At 44.5% G+C, this 18,304-nt stretch overlaps 1 protein-coding gene across 1 annotated transcript in view; it reads left to right on the top strand.

Moving 5' to 3' along the window:
• Positions 1 to 17,739, top strand: part of C1D (C1D nuclear receptor corepressor) — a gene marked incomplete at its 5' end in the record, with an annotated part of 80,886 nt that extends 63,147 nt beyond the window's left edge. Inside the window, 1 exon segment of the mRNA XM_082252612.1 lies at positions 17,503 to 17,739. Coding sequence (XP_082108738.1) covers positions 17,503 to 17,676 — 174 coding nt within the window. The 3' untranslated portion in view covers positions 17,677 to 17,739.
• Between the last annotated feature and the right edge of the window lie 565 nt (positions 17,740 to 18,304).

The raw sequence follows: 18,304 nt of genomic DNA, 5'->3' as shown, positions 1-18,304 counted from the left end.
TTTAGGCACCAATCACCAAATACCCAAACACAAAAAAAAAAAAAAAAACGAATTTAATATATTGCAGCTTACCAATTCTTATGAATAGTTGCTGCAACATTTTTATTTTTTCATGCTTTTTTTCTCCTTTTTTTAATATAACTGGTGATCCTGTAAATAACATGTTCTATCCCTTCCTTGTGCCTCGTCAAAACGTTGATTAAGACCGTCATTGTGCGTTTATCTTTCAAGACCCATGAATGACGCTCTCTTTTTTGGTTTATATGCGCTGCAGTCTCTCCTGTGCCCATTTTTTATCCCCGATTTGTGTGCGGTGGCAGCCATTGAATATTCTACATAAAGAATAATGGGGGAATGGCCTCCCTTTTATTCTAAGAAAAGAAATCCACCCACACCATGTTATTGCTAAAAAAATAATAGATTCCAGGTATAATTTTGTATGCCAATTTAAACAGTCTGACATTATTATTTTTACTTTTTATTCTAAAGGCTGTTTTTTTTTTTTATTTTGAACATGTGACAAGCAGCAGAGGACTAGAATCTCCTCCCGTTTGGTCATGTGACAGCTGTATAATGATTAGAAGAAAGGTACCTAGATTTTTTTTTTTTTTTAAATTAAAACTAAAGATACAGCGGAAACAGATCAGCCGAAAATTATGTTATTGACATCTTGCTGATAAGAGAAAAAGGTGCCGATAATGGCACCGAAAACGCATGCGATGCCACAATTTTACAGTGGATTTGCCACGATTTTACTGTGCTTATGGGTGTGTTTTCCATAGGTCGTGTGAATCAAAAACCGCATTAAAAAACGTAACTCGGGTGCATTATCGATGTGTTCTTGCTGCATTTTCAATGCATTTTTAATGGGGAGGTGCCTTTTTTTTTTATAACTGACCAAAAGTGCAATAAGCAAGATTAACACCACAATGGAAGCGCAACAGACCAGTGTGAGGAGTTACATAAAATTTAAAGGGATACATTTTTCTTGAGCTTTTCTTGCGCTAAAAGTGCTAATAATGGCCGCCAAAAAATGAATATTTATTTGAATTCATGACATAAGAAAATGGAATATAATACAATTTTACATATAAACATATATATATATTTTAAAACTGTCATTTTCGGTTTCAGTTTTTGGCCAAGTGCATCCTGCATTTTCGATTTTGGCACCAGAATTTCTATTCAGTGCACCTCTAATTAAAAGAGAAGTATGGCTTTTGGTGTTTTTCCCAATTTATACTTGCCTAGGTGGATGCAGCATTGGTCCGATGCTGCATCTGTCCCCCGACACCTCTACACTGAGAACCGAGCGATCAAACACCGTCAATTGCTCGGTTCTGACAGCTCCCCGAGCAGAGAGCTGCTGACTGCCAATCGGCAGCTCTCCGCTCTGCCTCCTCCTCACTCATTAGAGCGCTGGACTGTGGAGGGGCAGGGAGCAGCCAGCTCAGGCTCGCTAAGAGGCTGAACTGGGAGTCAGTCCAGGCACCTGGCAGATCCTGACTCCATTGTCGTGATGACGCAATGCTGGGACTGACTTCTGTGATATCAGCAGAGAGCGGACTTCAGCCCGCTGTTTGTTGAAAACGGGTCACAGGAGTGCAGAACGAGTTGTACTCCTGTGATCCATAGATGTACAGCCAAGCTAGCTTTGGCTATACTTCTCCTTTAAAGCAGTACCATCATCCATATAGAGAAATAAAAGGGACAATGTAAATGGTGTGTGTTTGGTATCACTTTAAAGATTACTAAGCTGCAATATGGCTTTTTTACATATCAAAATTGTAGGATTGATCACTATAGAGAGCTCTGCTGTATGCAGCTTAGAAGTTCTCATCCTCTTTCTTGACTGGGAAGATACCGGCACACAGGGAGAGCACTGTTCAATTTGTTTTTCTTTTCTACATGTATTTCTTAAGTCGTTTCAAAAGACTATACATTGCCTTTTAGGGTTGACTTTCGTGGGGGGAAAAAAATGGCAAATAAAGGAAAAATAATATAGCGTATACAATTGCGACACAAATCATATTGTAATTGAATGTTATTAAAAATTACCTTTCCTTTTCTATCTCCTGCCGCTGTAATTTTCTGAAACTGCAATGCAATATGGATACCTGGAGTAGTTCTGTACACAATGTGTACTAAACACGCCCCAGAAACATAATTTCCTGCTTGTGTGATTGGCTCACCAATTTTCCAAGAAGTCTGCACTACGATACAAGTCAGATTTCTGGCATCTCCTGCAACAAAAATGTAATTTTTGATGAGATGCTCCCAATAGTAACATGTTTAAAGGGATGCAGGCCCAGCAGCTTTTCTCATTAGAGCCCTCCAGCTGCACAGCTAATTGATAATTATGAAACTAGTCCCAGTAGACCCACTCAGCAGAGGAACAAACTGATTTTTTTCAGAATAACAAAAGGTAGCAATCTGCAACAAAGTTTGTTAAAATCCTTTTAATGTACATAGATCACCCAGGGGGGAATGTTTTTTACCTAATCATCTTTTAGAACAGCCACCTCTGAGAGAACTTGGCTCCTCCCTTCACAGGAAATGCTGCGTTAGCTTAAAGATTTAAGCCCCTCCTGACCCACTGAACCCTCAGTTTTAGTGTTTCCTCCAGTGGGGAGACATCGCTGGGAATCAGAGCTAATCAGCCGGGCAGGTTGAAGCCTGTTTTCACTGTGGGGAGAAGCTGAACAGCTGGCATGCAGAGGGCTCTTTCAATCAGGGCCCCCTTTCTACAGTTATTTCCGAAACGGGTAATTTTTTTAGACGGTTATGGCCTTTTTGCCGAAGGTGGCTTAGAAGTTTCGTAGGCCAAGAAATTTTACAAACTTTCTGTTCTTATCCTGTGGGTAAACAGGAATGTAATTTTCATAAGTTGGATGTTGAAAGGTGTGTCCTACAGTATTTAGATAGCACAAAGAAATTTAGGAAGTCTGATTCCCTTTTTGTTTTGTTTTCAGGGGCTAGAAGAGGGGTTTAAAGCCTCTAATGTTCAATAGCAAGATGGCTTGAATCCGCTATTAGTCAAGCCCAGGGCTCGACAAACCCCAGGCACCAGGTCACCATGGCAACCAGAAAGCGCGTCCTGGCGCTATGGCTGCCCCCAGCCCACTCCCTGTAACTCCTGACTGCCCGGACACGCAAACCTGAGTTCAGGGCAGCTGATCCTTCTCCCCCCCCCCCCCCCCCCCCCCATGCCTGGTCTCTGTGTTTTCCCCAGGGGCATACAGTAATCTGATGTCTGGCTGTGAGTGGCATGGGAGGGGAGGGGGGCGGCATCCTCTCCTCTCCTCTGCCCGAGCAAGGTCCGGGGAGGAATGGCTTTTCTTTGGAGGAGCTCTCTTTTGCTGCCCATGTTGCGTCGCTGCCAAAGCTGACCTTCCTCCCCCCAGGGCCCACCTACACGGTACGGGTCGGCGGGGGGGAGAGGTCAGACCTTGGGGAAGGGTGAGGAGGAGGGGGACCCAGCAGCCTGTGTGGCTTTTACCTGACCTAGCAGGCGGACTGTCACTACTCTGAGGGAGCGGGAGGTTTTCTGGTGGAGGATGGAACATGGGGGCTGCCTGGGCTGTGTGTTCTGTGTCCATGCTGTGACACGCTGAGCTGGTGTTCTATAGAAAAGTGCACTTCTTGGAAAGTTGTTTACGGTGTGCTGTGAGGTGGAGGAGACTCCTAGAAAAGACGTAACCAGTAGGTGTGATTTTTCTTAACAAAAGTGGAGTTACGCTTTAAATATCCTGTCTCACTTATTAGATTTTAATTAATTATATTTTATTTCCAGGCAGCTGAGGCTATGCACAATCTGTAAAATAAAATAACCTATAGGCAGTTTTATCCTGTATTGTATAAATTAAATTTTTGGAAATTTTGTCATTATAATTTGGATATTGAACTTGTATAATACTTTATCTTTACATGACTTACTAGAAGTATCTGGTGCTTCGTGTTTGTAAATGTTGAAAGGATGGGCAATAAGAAAAACTTGGGCTCTGTTAGATTAGGCTGTCTCCATTGGGCCCCATATGATAAAATATTGCTATATTGTACAAATAACCGCAGTTTCTTTGTGTTGACAAATTGTGTCGCTGTAAAAATCTTTTTACTACCAAAATATCTGTGCAACAATCAGCTTATCTGCCCAATAATGATGGGCTATTTCAGAATGTATGTACAAATATTTTTCTTCCATTTTTCCCAAGAGATATTAATGCAAAAATGTTGCATTAAGATGATCTTTGTGTAAATGCTTAAATCGTATATCAGCTTTCTTCATTCCTGTTTAACGCCATAAATATTTCAAGCGGTGATTTACTAGCGTGGAAGAGAAAGCAGACCCCGATGGTGAAGAGCTTTTTACGCACACACGCATCCATTCACGCTTGCACCCCTTGTCCAATTCCCTCATTAATTCATTTTCTCAACGGTAAAGAATTTGGTTCTGCAACAAAGCTAAAAGCTTTTTTGGCATGGACAGCATGTGTACTGTCCAGTAATCATGTATAAGTGACATATTTACAACTTCTAATAAATCTCTCCATTTTGTCTTTTTTGTTCCATTAAGTTGAATGAGCAGATTGAATATATACGGCCTGCTTTTCAAGGTTCCTTGCCAAGAGAGAACATCAAAGCATATCACTGACTTCAAATATGAAATATTATAAATTGGAATTAACTGATTCTATTTTTTTAACTTGTCATAGGGAGGGGAAAAGTAATGGTTTTGAAAATTCTATATATTCTACCAAAAAAAAAAAAAAAATTTGGAGCTAAGGAAAATGTAAAATGAATGCATTATATGAGGTGACATAATCGGTTGTCATTTAAAAAAAAAAAAAATGTATTTTATCTTTTCCTCCTAGTTCAGCATTTAATGATCTTAGTTGTTCTTCCATATTATATTGTCAACATGATTATTAACCACTTGCCGCCCCGCTCCTGCATATATACTGCGGTGCTGCGGCACTTGCAGGCTCAGTCACGTATATGCAGTGGGTGTAAAAAGTCTACACACCCGTGTTAAAATGTCAGGTTTGTGTGATGTAAAAAATTGAGACAAAGATAAATAATTTCAGAACTTTTTCCACCTTTAATGTGACCTATAAACTGTACAACTCAGTTGAACAACAAATGGAAATCTTTTAGGAGAAGGGAAGTAAAATAAAAAAGGAAAATAATATGGTTGCATACGTGTGCACACCCTTCAACTAATACTTTATTGAAGCACTTTTTGATTTTATTACATTACAACATTCAGTCTTTTTTGGGTATGAGTCTATCAGCATGACACACCTTGACTTGGCAATATTTACCCACTTGTCTTAGCAAAAACACTCCAAATCTGTCAGATTGCAAGGGCATCTCCTGTGCACAGCCCTCTTCAGATCATCCCACAGATTTTCAATCAGATTTAGGTCTGGTCTCTGGCTGGGCCATTCCAAAACTTTAATATTTTTCTGGTGAAGCCATTCTTTTGTTGATTTGGATGTATGCTTTGGGTTGTTGTCATGCTGAAAGATAAAGTTCTTCTTCCCGTTCAGCTTTCTAGCAGAAGCCTGAAAGTTTTGTGCCGATATTGACTAGTATTTGGAACTGTTCATAATTCCCTCTAAGGCCCCTGTTCTAGCTGAAGGGAAACAGCCCAAAAGCATGATGCTGCCACCACCATGCTTTGCTGTGGGTATGGTGTTCTTTTGGTGATGTGCAGTGTTGTTTTTGAATCAACCATATCTTTTGGAATTATGGCCAAAAAAATTAACCTTGGTTTCATCTGACCAGAACACATTTTCCCACATGCTTTTGGGAGACTTCAGATGTGTTTTTGCAAAATTTAGCCAGGCTTGGTTTGATATAGAGCTGCACGATTCTGGATAAAATGAGAATCACAATTTTTTTGCTTAGAATAAAGATCATGATTCACGGCGTATCATCTTTAACATTATACAAAAAAATTGGGCTACATTTACCTTTTTACCTTTTTTTTTTTTTTTTTTTTTTAACTCATTAAAGTGTATTTTTCCCCCAAAAAATGGATTTTAAAAGACCGCTGCGCAAATACAGTGTGACATAAAATATTGCAACAACCGCCATTTTAGTCTCTAGGTCAGGGGTAGTGAATTAAAATTTAAAGAGGTCCGGGCACTGAAATGTTCTTCCAGCCGAGGTTCGAATCACAAGTCTGTGTGCCCTTTACATAATTTGTCTCCAGCAGAGTGCCGCCTTACATTAGGTGCCGTCATCAGAGTGTCCATTTACATCAGGTGTCCCCATCGCAGTGCCACCTTACATCAGGTATTCCCATCAGAATGCCCCCTTACATCCGATGTCCCCATCACAGTGCCACCTTACATCAGGTATTCCCATCAGAGTGCCCCCTTACATCAGGTGTGCCCATCAGAGTGCTCCTTTACATCAGGTGTCCCCACCACAGTACCATCTTACATCAGGTTCCTTTAACATATGTGCCCATCAGCGTACCCCCACGACAATATGTGCCCATCAGTGTGCCCCCTTAACATAAAATGTGCCCATCATCATGCCACTTATTTTATGTTAAGGGGCACTCTGATAGGTACATTTTATGTTAAGGGGCACGCTGATGGGCACATTTTGTTGTGCCCATCAGAGTCTCTCTTGACATAAAATGTGCCCATCAGTGTGGCCCTTAACATAAAATGTGCCCATCAGAGGGAAGCTTAACATGAAATAAGGGGCATGCTGATGGGCACATATTATGTTAGGGGGCACTCTAAAGGGCACGGTACCGGGCTACTTGGACGACCTTCTTCTGCGAGCGAAATCTCCTACTACTCTGGTGTAAAAACCTGGAAATCCCCATACGAGTGTGTTTGGCTGGATTCTGAATTTCAGAAGTCTGCTCTGGTTCTGTCCACAAAGCTGGACTATCTTGAATCTGACTCTGGACTTGGCCTTAGCCAGAGTGCTCCTTCCTCTGGACAAACCCTAGAAACTGCAGGCGGTAATTCGTCTCCTGCTGTCCAGCAGATGGTAATCCCTCCGGACTTGCATGTGGGTGCTGGGCCTGAGGGTGTCTACCTTTTTGAGGTAGTTCCGTTTGCACAGTTCCAAACGAAGTCCCTGCAAAGGGAGATTCTGGCCAAATGGGGCAAGAATCTGCAGTCTCTGGATAATCCGATCTGGAAGTGTCTTGGCAGCTCTAGGGGTAGCCCGGCATTCTAAAGTGGGCAGAATGGTTTGTTCCAGCCCTCACTGCCATACACATTCCCGGGGTGGAAAACTGCCAGGCGGATTACCTCAGTCAACCTAGTCAGGTGTTCAACCAAGGGTAGTGGTCCCTTTATCCGGAGGTGTTTCATCAGTTGTGTCTACGGTGGGGCATCCCCGAGGTGGATCTGTTGGCGTCCCAGCTCAACAGAAAGGCGCAGAGGTTTGTGGCTCTGTCATGGGATCCTCTGGCGGACACCATGGATGGGCTGGTGGCCCCATGGGGTCCGTATCGTCTGATTTAGGCCTTCCCTCCTCTCAAGCTTTTGCCAAGACTTCTAAATTGTAAAAATTTCTGCCAAGACTTCTTTGCAGCATCGAGGCAGAAGGGATTACGGTCATCTTGGTGGCCCCGGACTGGCCTCGTCGGGCTGGTTGCCGACGTTCCTTGGAAGCTTCCTCTCAGGGAGGATCTGCTGTCCCAAGGACCGATCCTCCATCCTGCTTTACAGTCGCTGGCTTTGACGGCTTGGCTGTTGAACACCAGGTGCTGATGGATAGAGCTTTGTCTGAGTTGGTGACAAATCTACTTCTAGGAAGATCTACCATCGTAAGTGGAAGACGTACATTGCGTGGTGTGAGTCTCCTGGGGTTCATCCTCGCTTTTGTTTTGTTTTTTCTTTTGTTTTTTCCGGTGGCTCTGATCTTGACCTTCCTTCAAAGAGGGGTTGAGCAGAAACTGGCTTTAAGTACTATCAAGGGTCAGGTGTCGGCCTTAGCCGTCTTCTTTCAACGGCCCCTTGGCCACATACTCCTTGGTGCGTTCTTTTCTTCAGGGAGTTAGACACTTGACCCCTCCAGTGCGGTCTCTGTTTCCACCTTGGGACCTCAATTTGGTGCTCTCAGTCCTCCAGAATCCTTCTTTTGAGAATCTTTGGGAGATTCCCCTGCTTACGCTGTCCCAGAAGGTGGCCTTTTTGGTGGCTTTCACCTCTGTGTGCAGTGTCGGAATTGGTGGCGTTAACCCTGTCGTTCACCTTACTTGGTAGTTCACAGTGATAAGGTGGTTCCTCCCCCCTGTTCGTCGTTCCTTCCTCAGTTTAACTTTGATTTTACATTTGAATGAAGACATTGTGCTGTCTTCCCTGTATCCCAGGCCAAAACGTCCGAAGGAAATTGCTTTGCATGCCTTGGATATGGTCCGGCGATTAGGGTGTACCTGGCAGCTACCGAGTCTTTTAGGAAGTCAGACTCACTATTTGTGCTTATGGATGGGCCTCGGAAAGGGTTTTCCGCTTCCTCTGTGACCATTTCCAGATGGATCAGACAGACGGTGATTCGGGCCTATTCCATTAAGGGTCAGGTTCCTCCTTTTCCCTGTCAAGGTGCAATTTTCTCGGGGTCCTTCCGTCATCAGGCGTCAGTGGTGCAGGTTTGCAAGGTGGCCAACTGGTTGTCGGTGCACACTTTCACAAAGTTCTATAAAGTGGATGCTTCCTTTGGCCGCAAGGTTGTGCAGGCTGCTGTTTAGAGGACCTGGTCCTCTTTGAGGGTGTATTGTTTTTTCAAGTGGGATCTAGTTTTTTTGATTGAGCTCCTGTTTACCGGGTTGGCTATAGTTTAGCCTTGGGAATTTTTTTCGCTGTTCACACCCCTCATGTTTAATACTTTTTTGGGACGTCCCAATAGTTGAGATCAGGAGCTGTGTCAGTCAATAAATGAAAGAGAAAATTGGATTTTTGACTTACCGTAAAATCCATTTCTCTGATGTTCATTGATGGACACAGCCCCCACCCCTCTGTGGAGTTGTAATTTGTCTGACACTGCTTGTAACAAAACTCAGTACTATAGGAGAGAGAGTATACACCCTGGGACTGCCCATAAGCGTAGCCAGAATTTTTTTCTGCCTAGTGTCCTTCGCCTGTAGGGGGCAGTTTAATCCAATGGTCAAGAAGATCAGGAGCTGTGTTCATCAGTGAGCATCAAAGAAATGGATTTTAAAAAATCCCATTTTTCTTTTGTTCATCAACAGACACAGCGCTTAATAAATCATAACTACTAGGTTATATTGCCTTATCCAGAAGTAGGCTGAGCAAAAAACACCTGGCTATGCCCATGGGCCAACCTCAGCTTGGTATATAACTCCTCTCTCTACTCTAGGTAATCAGTTTTAATCTGTCTAGTCAGGAGTAAGGCTCCCGGCTGGGATCTCTGGTCCTAGCAATTTTTTTCTCCTTCCTTACATCTCTTTTGTTTTTTCTCTCAGGAGATCTACAATAAACTGCTGGACTGGGCAACGGGCTGGTTAATCTAGATCTAATGGTCCCCCCCAGCCCAGCCAGCGATCGTGTGCAGACCGGAGCTATGCGCTAGGTCAGCCGCGACAGCCTCACGGACAGAGACTGGCCCACGAGCTAAATGTCTCGCAGGGTCGCATACGACCAGGCTTGGGTCTGAGTCGCAGCGGTGCCTTGGCCGACAACTCCCCTACTTGGGTGGCAAGGAGTTCTGTCTGGAGCGTTACCCGCACCATGGAAGGGTAGGTAGAGTCCCCCCTCTCCCCGTTTGGTGGTTTTCTTTGGGGTGTACTCGGGTAACCTCCAGGGGCAGTCAGACCTGCCTGCAGGTTTCCTCCTCCCATTCTTAAAAATCCCTCAGAGCTGGGCTTCCCCCACTCCCTCCCCCCCCCTGTCTGGACCTGGAGTCTGGTGGGGGTCCCAGGGCAGAGGATGCAGCAGAGACAACAACAAAAAAAAAAACAACAAAAGAAAGGGGTGCACCGACCTAGTGCATTACCACTAAAAATATTTATTAAAATAGTAAAAAGTAAACATTTATACTCACAAAACAGATGTGAATATTGCACATATCAACATATTCGACATATGATCTCCAAGGTAGCCAGGGTACTACGCGATGCTGGATGGCATTCTGTGTACCGCATGAAAACTGCTGTGGCTAGGCTGACGCATTTCGAGGGCGAGCCCCCCCTTCCTCAGAGCCAAGGAAGGCTCCCAGCAGCCTTCCTTGGCTCTGAGGAAGGGGGGGCTCGCCCTCGAAATGCATCAGCCTAGCCACAGCAGTTTTCATGCGGTACACAGAATGCCATCCAGCATCGCGTAGTACCCTGGCTACCTTGGAGATCCTATGTCGAATATGTTGATATGTGCAATATTCACATCTGTTTTGTGAGTATAATGTTTACTTTTTACTGTTTTAATAAATATTTTTAGTGGTAATGCACTAGGTCGGTGTGCCCCTTTCTTTTTCGTTGTTGTATTCCAGTTGGTTTCGGATACCCTTGATCCTGAGGGGGCAGCAAGGCCATTAGTCATACCCATCCAAGTCCGTTGGAAGTATTCCTCTTTCCCCCCATCATATTTAATTGGAGCGCAGGAGAATTGTTCTACATGATGCAGCAGAGACCCCTGGGGTCTCCCCTGCAATCCCCACTCTATAAGGGTCCTAGGATAGTGTGTCTTGCCCTGGTAGTCTGGAGGGGTCCCAGTGTAGGAGACCCCTAGGTGCATGCCCCACTGTTTGCAGTGTGGGTATAGTGCAGGGGATCCCAGTGCAGAGACCGGTGCAGAGTGCGCAGAGGAGTTTCCCCTAACATGTGTCCAGCCTTCAGGAGGGGATCCCCTTGCAGAGGATGCAGCGTTGCAGAGAGCACAGGGAAGATCCTGGCAGCATGTTGTAGCTGATGGTGGCCATTTTCTCTTAGTCTGGCTGGTCTCCGGTTGGTGGCCATGTTTTGTAGCCCAATGATGTCACAGGGGCCATTTTCCCTTAGTCCAGGAGATGCTGGAGACGACCGAAGCTTCGCGGGGATGCCGAAGCTCCTCCTCAGCTTCCTTTTCCTGTACCAGGGACATGTGAACAGGGATGGCGTCCATGGTGATGCTGGGTCCGAATTCTCTGCGCTCCTCCGATCAGTAGAGTGAGTCCTTGGGGGTCCCTGTTATCTCTCTCTCTCTCTCTCTCTCTCTGCTGATATGTACCTTGAGACTTGGGGGGGGGGGGGTCCTTTAGTGGTGCCAAAAGATTGTTATTTGTACTCTTTCCTTATGGAGCCTTAGGGTCACATCTCCCCCACTGACCCCCTTATGGAGGTGGCAGGTTCCTTGGAACCACAGCTTCCCATGGTTGCACTAATGGTGGTCCTACAGTCCTTAGTGTCCTGGGTCGAAGTGGCATTTGGGCAAAGGCCCAGGAGGAAGTGCCCCCCGCCTTTCCCTGCTCAGTCTCTTATCTGATTCTGTCCAGTGGGGCTTAATATCACACCCCCAGATCCATTCGATAGTGAGGATGATTCCTCCATGGCCTCAGCAGCTAATTAAAAAGTGCTGGTAGACGCACTTATCACTGCAGTTTGCGGGACTTTAAAAGTGGAGGATGCAGCTGATGTAGCCACGGACGTAGCAGTGTCGTTTGGTACACATAAGTCCCCACGCACTCCCAAGGTGTTTACTTATGTGCCTTATTTTGACAGATTTTCCTGTAAGGAATGGAATCAAACCAAAATTACCCTTTGTGGTCGCCAAACGTTTTTCTGTACGATACCCCTTTGAGGAGACTCTTTTACAAAAGTGGACTAGTCCACCAGTTGTGGAGCCTCCTGTTTCAAGGTTGAACAAAGCTACTATGATCCCAGTAGAGGAAACCCTCGTCCTTTAAGGGCCCGGCTGACAGGAAAGCGGAAGGCTGTGGCACGCAGCATGTTTACTATGGCTGGATCGACATTGTGGCCAGTCTTTGCATCAGCCCTGGTATCTCAGACTCTAACTGAATGGGCCAAGCTATTGCGCCAGGGCCTGGGGGGTGAGCAGGTCCCTGCTGCTTATGTTGATTTAGCGGACCAATTGGTTCATGGGCTGCAGTTTATTTGTGATGCAGCTTTGGATACAGCTCCTGTGCTGTCTAATCTTTCTGTTTTAGCGGTGGTGATTAGGGGCATGCTGTGGCTTAAGAATTGGTCCGCAGACTAAGCCTCTAACAAAGCTCTCAGTGATCTGCCCTTTTAAGGCGATCTTCTGTTTGGGGCTACCCTGGATGACGTCATTAAGGGTATCACAAGGGGAAAGAGTACCTTCTTGCCATAGTCTAGGAAAGGGAAGGAGCCTTGTTGCAGACAGGGGCCCACCTCCTCAGCACATAAAAAATTATTTTTTGCTTCTGGGATGGAGAATAAGGGAAATAGATTTTTCAAATCTTTCCCTGGAGGTTCCAAGCATCCTTGGTCTGGTAATGCTAGAGCTAGCTTCTCCGGACCCGCAGACAAGACCCCTTCCGCATGAAGGTCTGCCCTCACCCATTATTGGGGTGGGGGGGGGGGAGACATCTTCTGTGGTTTCTGGCCTCATGGACCTCCTTCTTGAGCGTCAAGGGAATCCACAAACGATTCCTTTTGGGGGTACAAAGCTTGTCCTTTTCAGTTTTTGTTGGGTCCTGAGTTTCCTTTTGCAGGTTTATTTCCTGCAAAGGTTCAAGTGATGTCCCAACTACCGAATGCCCCCCCTATCCCTGTCCAGGGAATTGCTTTACCTAGGTCTGATTCTAATTCTGACCAAGGGTGGTCCTTCCTCTTGACAAACTTCAGGAACCACAGGCCGTGATTCACTGGCTGCTGCCACACAGACAATTCTATCTCCCATTTTGCATACAGGTTCTAAGTTTGGTGTTATCCACCTCCAAGACAGTTCTGTTTGCACAGTCCTACATGCAGCTCCTTTAGCAGGTTCAGCTTCACAGGAGGATACTGAGGTTGTGGCGAGATCATGGGTTTCTCTGGCAGAAGCCGCAGGCATCCAATGTCCATGGTAAGGCCAGTATCCTCCTCGGCTCAGGCTTCTTCCGCAATTCCAGCAAGGAATTAAAGCGGAGTTCCACCCTGGATTTTTTTTTTTTTTTTTTTTAATACCCCCGGGACAGTCAGGGCTAGTGCATTCCACAATGGCTAGCCTCTGATCTGTCCCGGGTTGCACTTACCTGCAAGACGAAATACTTACCTTGCAAACGTCTTGTCCAGCGCTGCCATCTCAGATGTGGGCAGCTTGAAGCCAGCGCGTCCTCTTCGGCGTCTTCTTCCGCCTTCTGTGGTCCCACGATGCTCTGCGCCGGCCCCGACGTCACTTCCGGGTCGCGCGCGTCACCCCTCCACAGCTTCTGGGCATGCCCAGAAGCTGTTTAGAAGGGGATGACGCGCGCGACCCGGAACTGACGTCGGGGCCGGTGCAGGCGCAATGATTCCTGGGAGCTATGACGTCCAGCTCCCAGGAATCATTGCAGAGCCAGGAAGTGACGACGGGCCGCGGCCGAGGAAGGAGGAAGAAGGAAGTAAGGTAAGTATATTTTCTTCGCTACGAGGTAAGTTAAAAAAAAAAAAAATATGCGATTATCCATTTCTTTTTCAGGTGACCCGGAGCGAGAAGATGGAGGTAAGTATAAAAATAGGGTGGAACTCCACTTTAAGGGTGAGGATCTTCCAATCAGTCTGGTGGCTGTAAACGTTCTTTGAGGGCTTCCTCTGAGAGGACCTGTTGTCCCAAGGGCTGATCAACCATCCTGCTTTACAGTCACTGGTTTTAATGGCTTAGCTATTTAAAGCCAGGTACTGAGGGAGAGAGGTCTGTCTGAATCAGTGATCCCTACTATGCTGAGGGCGAGGAAGTAGTCTTCCAGCAAGATATACCATCGTACGTGTAAAGTGTACATTTCTTGGTGTGAGTTGATTGGCATTCACCCTCAATCCTTTTCTGTGGCTCGGATCTTAACCTTTCTTCAACAGGGCATTGATCAGAAATTGGCCTTGAGTACCATCATGGGCAAGGTGTCTGCCCTGGCAATCTTCTTTCAGCGACCCCTAGCCACGCACTCTTTATTTGGTACCTTCATTCAGGGGGTTCGACATGTCGCTCCACCTGTACAGTTTCTTTTTCCGCCATGGGATTTTTATTAAGTACTTTTGGTTCCCCAGAAAACTCCATTTGAGAATTCCCTTGCTACGTTATCCCAGAAGGTGACATTCTTGGTGGCTATTATCTCGGCCTGCAGAGTATTGGAATTGGCGGCATTATCCTGTCGCAGTCTCTATTTAATGGTCCATAGGGATAAAGTGGTTTTTCGTCCTTGTCCATCATTCCTGCCCAAAGTTATCTCAGACTTCCATTTGAATGAGGACATTGTGTTGCCTTCCTTGCGTCCCAAGCTTGCTCATCCCAAGGAATTCGCTTTGCATACCTTTGATGTGGTTCGTGCGATTCAGGTGTATCTGGCAGCTACTGAGTCCTGAGTCTACTGAGGTCAGACTCGCTTTTTGTGGTTATGGACAGACCAAGAAAAGGGCTGTCCGCTTCTTTGGCTACCATCTCCAGATGGATTAGACAGATGGTGACTCTGGCCTTTCCGTTCCACCTTTCCCTGTCACGGCACATTCTGTTTGGGCGTTGACTGCTTCTTGGGCCTTCTGTCATCAGGCATCAATATCGCAAGTTTGCAAGGCGGCCACTTGGTGAATACCTTCACAAAATTCTATAAGATAGATACTTTGGCATCTGCGGATGCTTCTTTTGGCTGCAAAGTTTTGCAGGCAGCTGTTTAAGAAGGGCTGTTCCCTCTTGAGGGGTGTTTTTCTTTAAACTTTTATTTTTTACTGTGACCCGGTTAAGGCTCCTGTGTCCTGGTTAAGGGCTCTTATGTTTAGCTTTGGGTTGTTTTCCCCACCCTCATTTTCCTTTTGGCACTGCTTTTGGACATCCCACTAGTTATGATTTATGCAGCGTTGTGTCCGTCGATGAACGAAAGAGAAAATGGGATTTTTGCACTTGACATAAATTCTATTTCTCTGAGTTCCCAGCACCCACCCCTCTATGGTGTTTTGATACTTCTAATACTTCTTGCTACTAAACTGATTACCTAGAGCAGAGAAGGGGTAATATACCAATCTGAGGATGGCCTATGGACATAGCCAGGTGTTTTTTTTCTGCCTAGTCCTACTCCTGGAGGAGGCAGAATAACCCAGTAGTTATGATTTATGGATCGTTGTGTCTGTCCATGAACTCTGAGAAATGGATTTTATGGTAAGTACAAAAATCCAATTTTGAATGCTTATCTCTTCACATTTCAAACTATTGATTGTGCAGCATTAAAGCAAACCTATAAGCATTTAAAAGATATGAAGACTTGACACTTACAGTTTGTTCAATATCAGACACCTAGTGGTAAGGAGGCCAGCCATTACTGCGAAAAGGCAAGTAGCAAAGCTGGAGGAGGGACAGACCAGATGCAATGATCAGTAATCTGGCTTTTTTAACTGTTATAAAGTCAATGATTACATGGCGCTCTCTGATGTTGGTGGGTGGCACACCATGATGGAAAAAGGTAAAAATGGGTAGAAAAATATATAAAAGGATGAGGTGGAAGGGGGAGGGGTGCCCACGAAAAGCGTCTGCCAGCTGGAGCAAGGAGAGGCTCTGAGGAGAATAAACAGAAAGAAAGCAGCGCCAGCTTAGTGAAGCATAAGGTTTATTAATCTAAAAAACACGTAGTGACTTACTCTTAGGTAAGTAAAGGCCATAACGGTAGGTGAATGGGATCATCCATCTTCTACTCCTGGATACCGTTGTGGAAAGGAGGGGTGCGGGGTGCCGGTGGCTGTTGTCTGGCAGCCTGTCTGATGGTGCTGTGGTGGTGGAGGACTCTCAGTGGGGCTCCACTTCCCACTTCCGGTCAGCCCGACATCACTTCCGGTGAGGCGGAGGGAAAGATGGGCGTATTAGGTGGTCTAATGAAGGAGCACGGATGATCCCATTCACCTACCGTACCGGCCTTTACTTACCTAAGAGTAAGTCACTACGTGTTTTTTGTATTAATAAACCTTATGCTTCACTAAGCTGGCGCTGCTTTCTTTCTGTTTTTTAACTGTTAGGTTACCACCATTTTAGGAGTCCTGATCTGGCACTGGGACTAGAGTGCATCACCATAACCTCTCAGGTCTCCCTTTTCAATTTGCCCAGACCTGTCCCCAAATCTTTTCAAGCTTTAACATTTAAAAAAATGAGGGCTGTCGCCTATACATTTTTGAAACTAACTAATATATGCAGGAATCAGAATGATTTATTGCATTAATCTCTTGGGCAAACAAAAATCAGTAAAATAGAAACTTGCTTAAGAAAGAAACCTACACTTTAAGGGTAAGTTAAACTTGACAAGAACAAAAGCCAAAGTTACATTCCTATTGATCCATTAATATGATAGGACTTCCTTGCTGGGCATTAGAAATGTGTTTGAGGCAAGATGGCACAGGAAAGCTCTGTCCCTACCAGGGATTGCTAATGCTCTGCATGATCAGAATGGCCTGGCATTTGGAAAGAGTGGGGGCATTGAAAGCTGCTGCTAGTATGTGTAACTATAGGTGCCTGGGCTTTTTTATTGTCAGCAGCTGGTTTTAGATTGTTAAAGTGATAGATGTACTTTATCTATTCGGCTCCATTTAGTAGACCTAATGCCTTTTTTTTTTTTTTTTTTATAATGATTAAAGGAAAAGTTCTCCCTTATGGAATATAGTACTTGTTTCACCCCACTTTAGGATGAACATGTAACGTGTTTGCCCTTCTGCAGCCGCTACCTGCTCCACTGCATCTAGCGACAGCAAGAGGGGGATCTTCTCCCTCCATTTGCTGTCACTAGTTTAAGAAAACCATTCAGAGTTCTGTGAAAGGGAAACTACAATGCATGTAGTTCTCAATGAACTACCATGGCGCTGTTGAGTGCTTTGGTAGTTCATGGTCTCTTCCTGTCAGTGTATATCTGCCTTGTCTTTACGAGGTAAACGCAGAGGGAAACACTGAAAAGTCTGCAGGAGTCCTACATGGCACGCACGATCTGCTGATTGCTGGTGCAAGTAAAAAGAAAAAAAAATCTTAAATGCACATTTTTTTTTTTAACCATAGAAAAGATGTGCATTTTTTTTAAAAAGGAGAACTTCTCTTTTCTCTTTTAAGATATATTTAAGAATGCTTTACATATTCGTACTTTAACATCCTTTTTCTTTTTTTATATCCGATCTTTCCGTGTTCTTGTTATCTATAATAAATGCTTTAAATGTGTTTGATTGCATTGAACATTATTGAGGCCTGTGAATAATTACTTTTTTTTTTTCCAAATTTATGGATGACAGGCACTATCATGTCTTTTAATTTAAAACAATAGGAAAACATTGAGGAATAAGTATGATGTGTACAGTTTTGCAGTGAAATGAAGAATACTGTGTTCTGAACTTTGATCTAAGCTTTGTTTTTTGCATTGCAGGAAAGAATACGAAAGTACATGAACAGAGTGAAAGAAATGACAGATCGTAAGAAAGCTGCCAAACTTGACAAAGGGGCTGCACGGAGATTTATAAAACATGCTCTAAGTGATCCTACCCCCGAGGAGGACTCTCCAGCCAAGAGAAAGCACAAATTTAAATCTGAGAAAAAATGAGTAGTTTCTGTTTAGACGTTTCCCTTTATTGTATAAACTTTTTTTTTTTTTTTTCCTCCTGCTGCTTTTGGAACGAAATGTATTTTATAGACTGATTAAAATTTATTTCAGTTGTTAAATTTGGTTATGTTGTTAAGTGTTTGTTTCCACTATTCATTTAAGAGTATTTAAAACAATCCAAATATAAAGGAACTACTGTGCTTACTGAAAAAGTTGAGCCAGCTGCTGGCACTACAATACAACTATATTGTTAAAAGCAACTAAAAACATACAGTGCCGCACTAAAAACATGAAAACAAGTCAGATGGCTCTAACATGTATGGTATCACAAAAATAGCAAAAGTGTGTCGTGCAAAACTGTGCAAAGTCTTACAATGTAGGTGTAAATATACTTCCACCTATCAATGAAATGTCTAACAGTGCAAAAAAGTCCGCAAGGATGAGAATATAAAGTGTCCAAATTAGAAGGTGAAATCTGTTCTGTGATCCAAAATAAGAAAAGGAAAGAACACCGCCAGTGCTTCAATCACCAAAAGCGAAAATTCGGGAGCGCTTACCAAAGATATTGGACTCTAATGCCGTTGGCAAAGAGTCATATGTGCTTTAGGTAGTTGAGCCTTGCTAAAAC

The sequence above is a fragment of the Pelophylax lessonae genome (genome assembly GCF_965119305.1).
Source record: "Pelophylax lessonae genome assembly, chromosome: 3".
Lineage (NCBI taxonomy): Eukaryota > Metazoa > Chordata > Amphibia > Anura > Ranidae > Pelophylax > Pelophylax lessonae.
The sequence above is the reverse complement of the archived record's forward strand: the minus strand, read 5'-3'. Positions and strand labels throughout refer to the sequence as shown.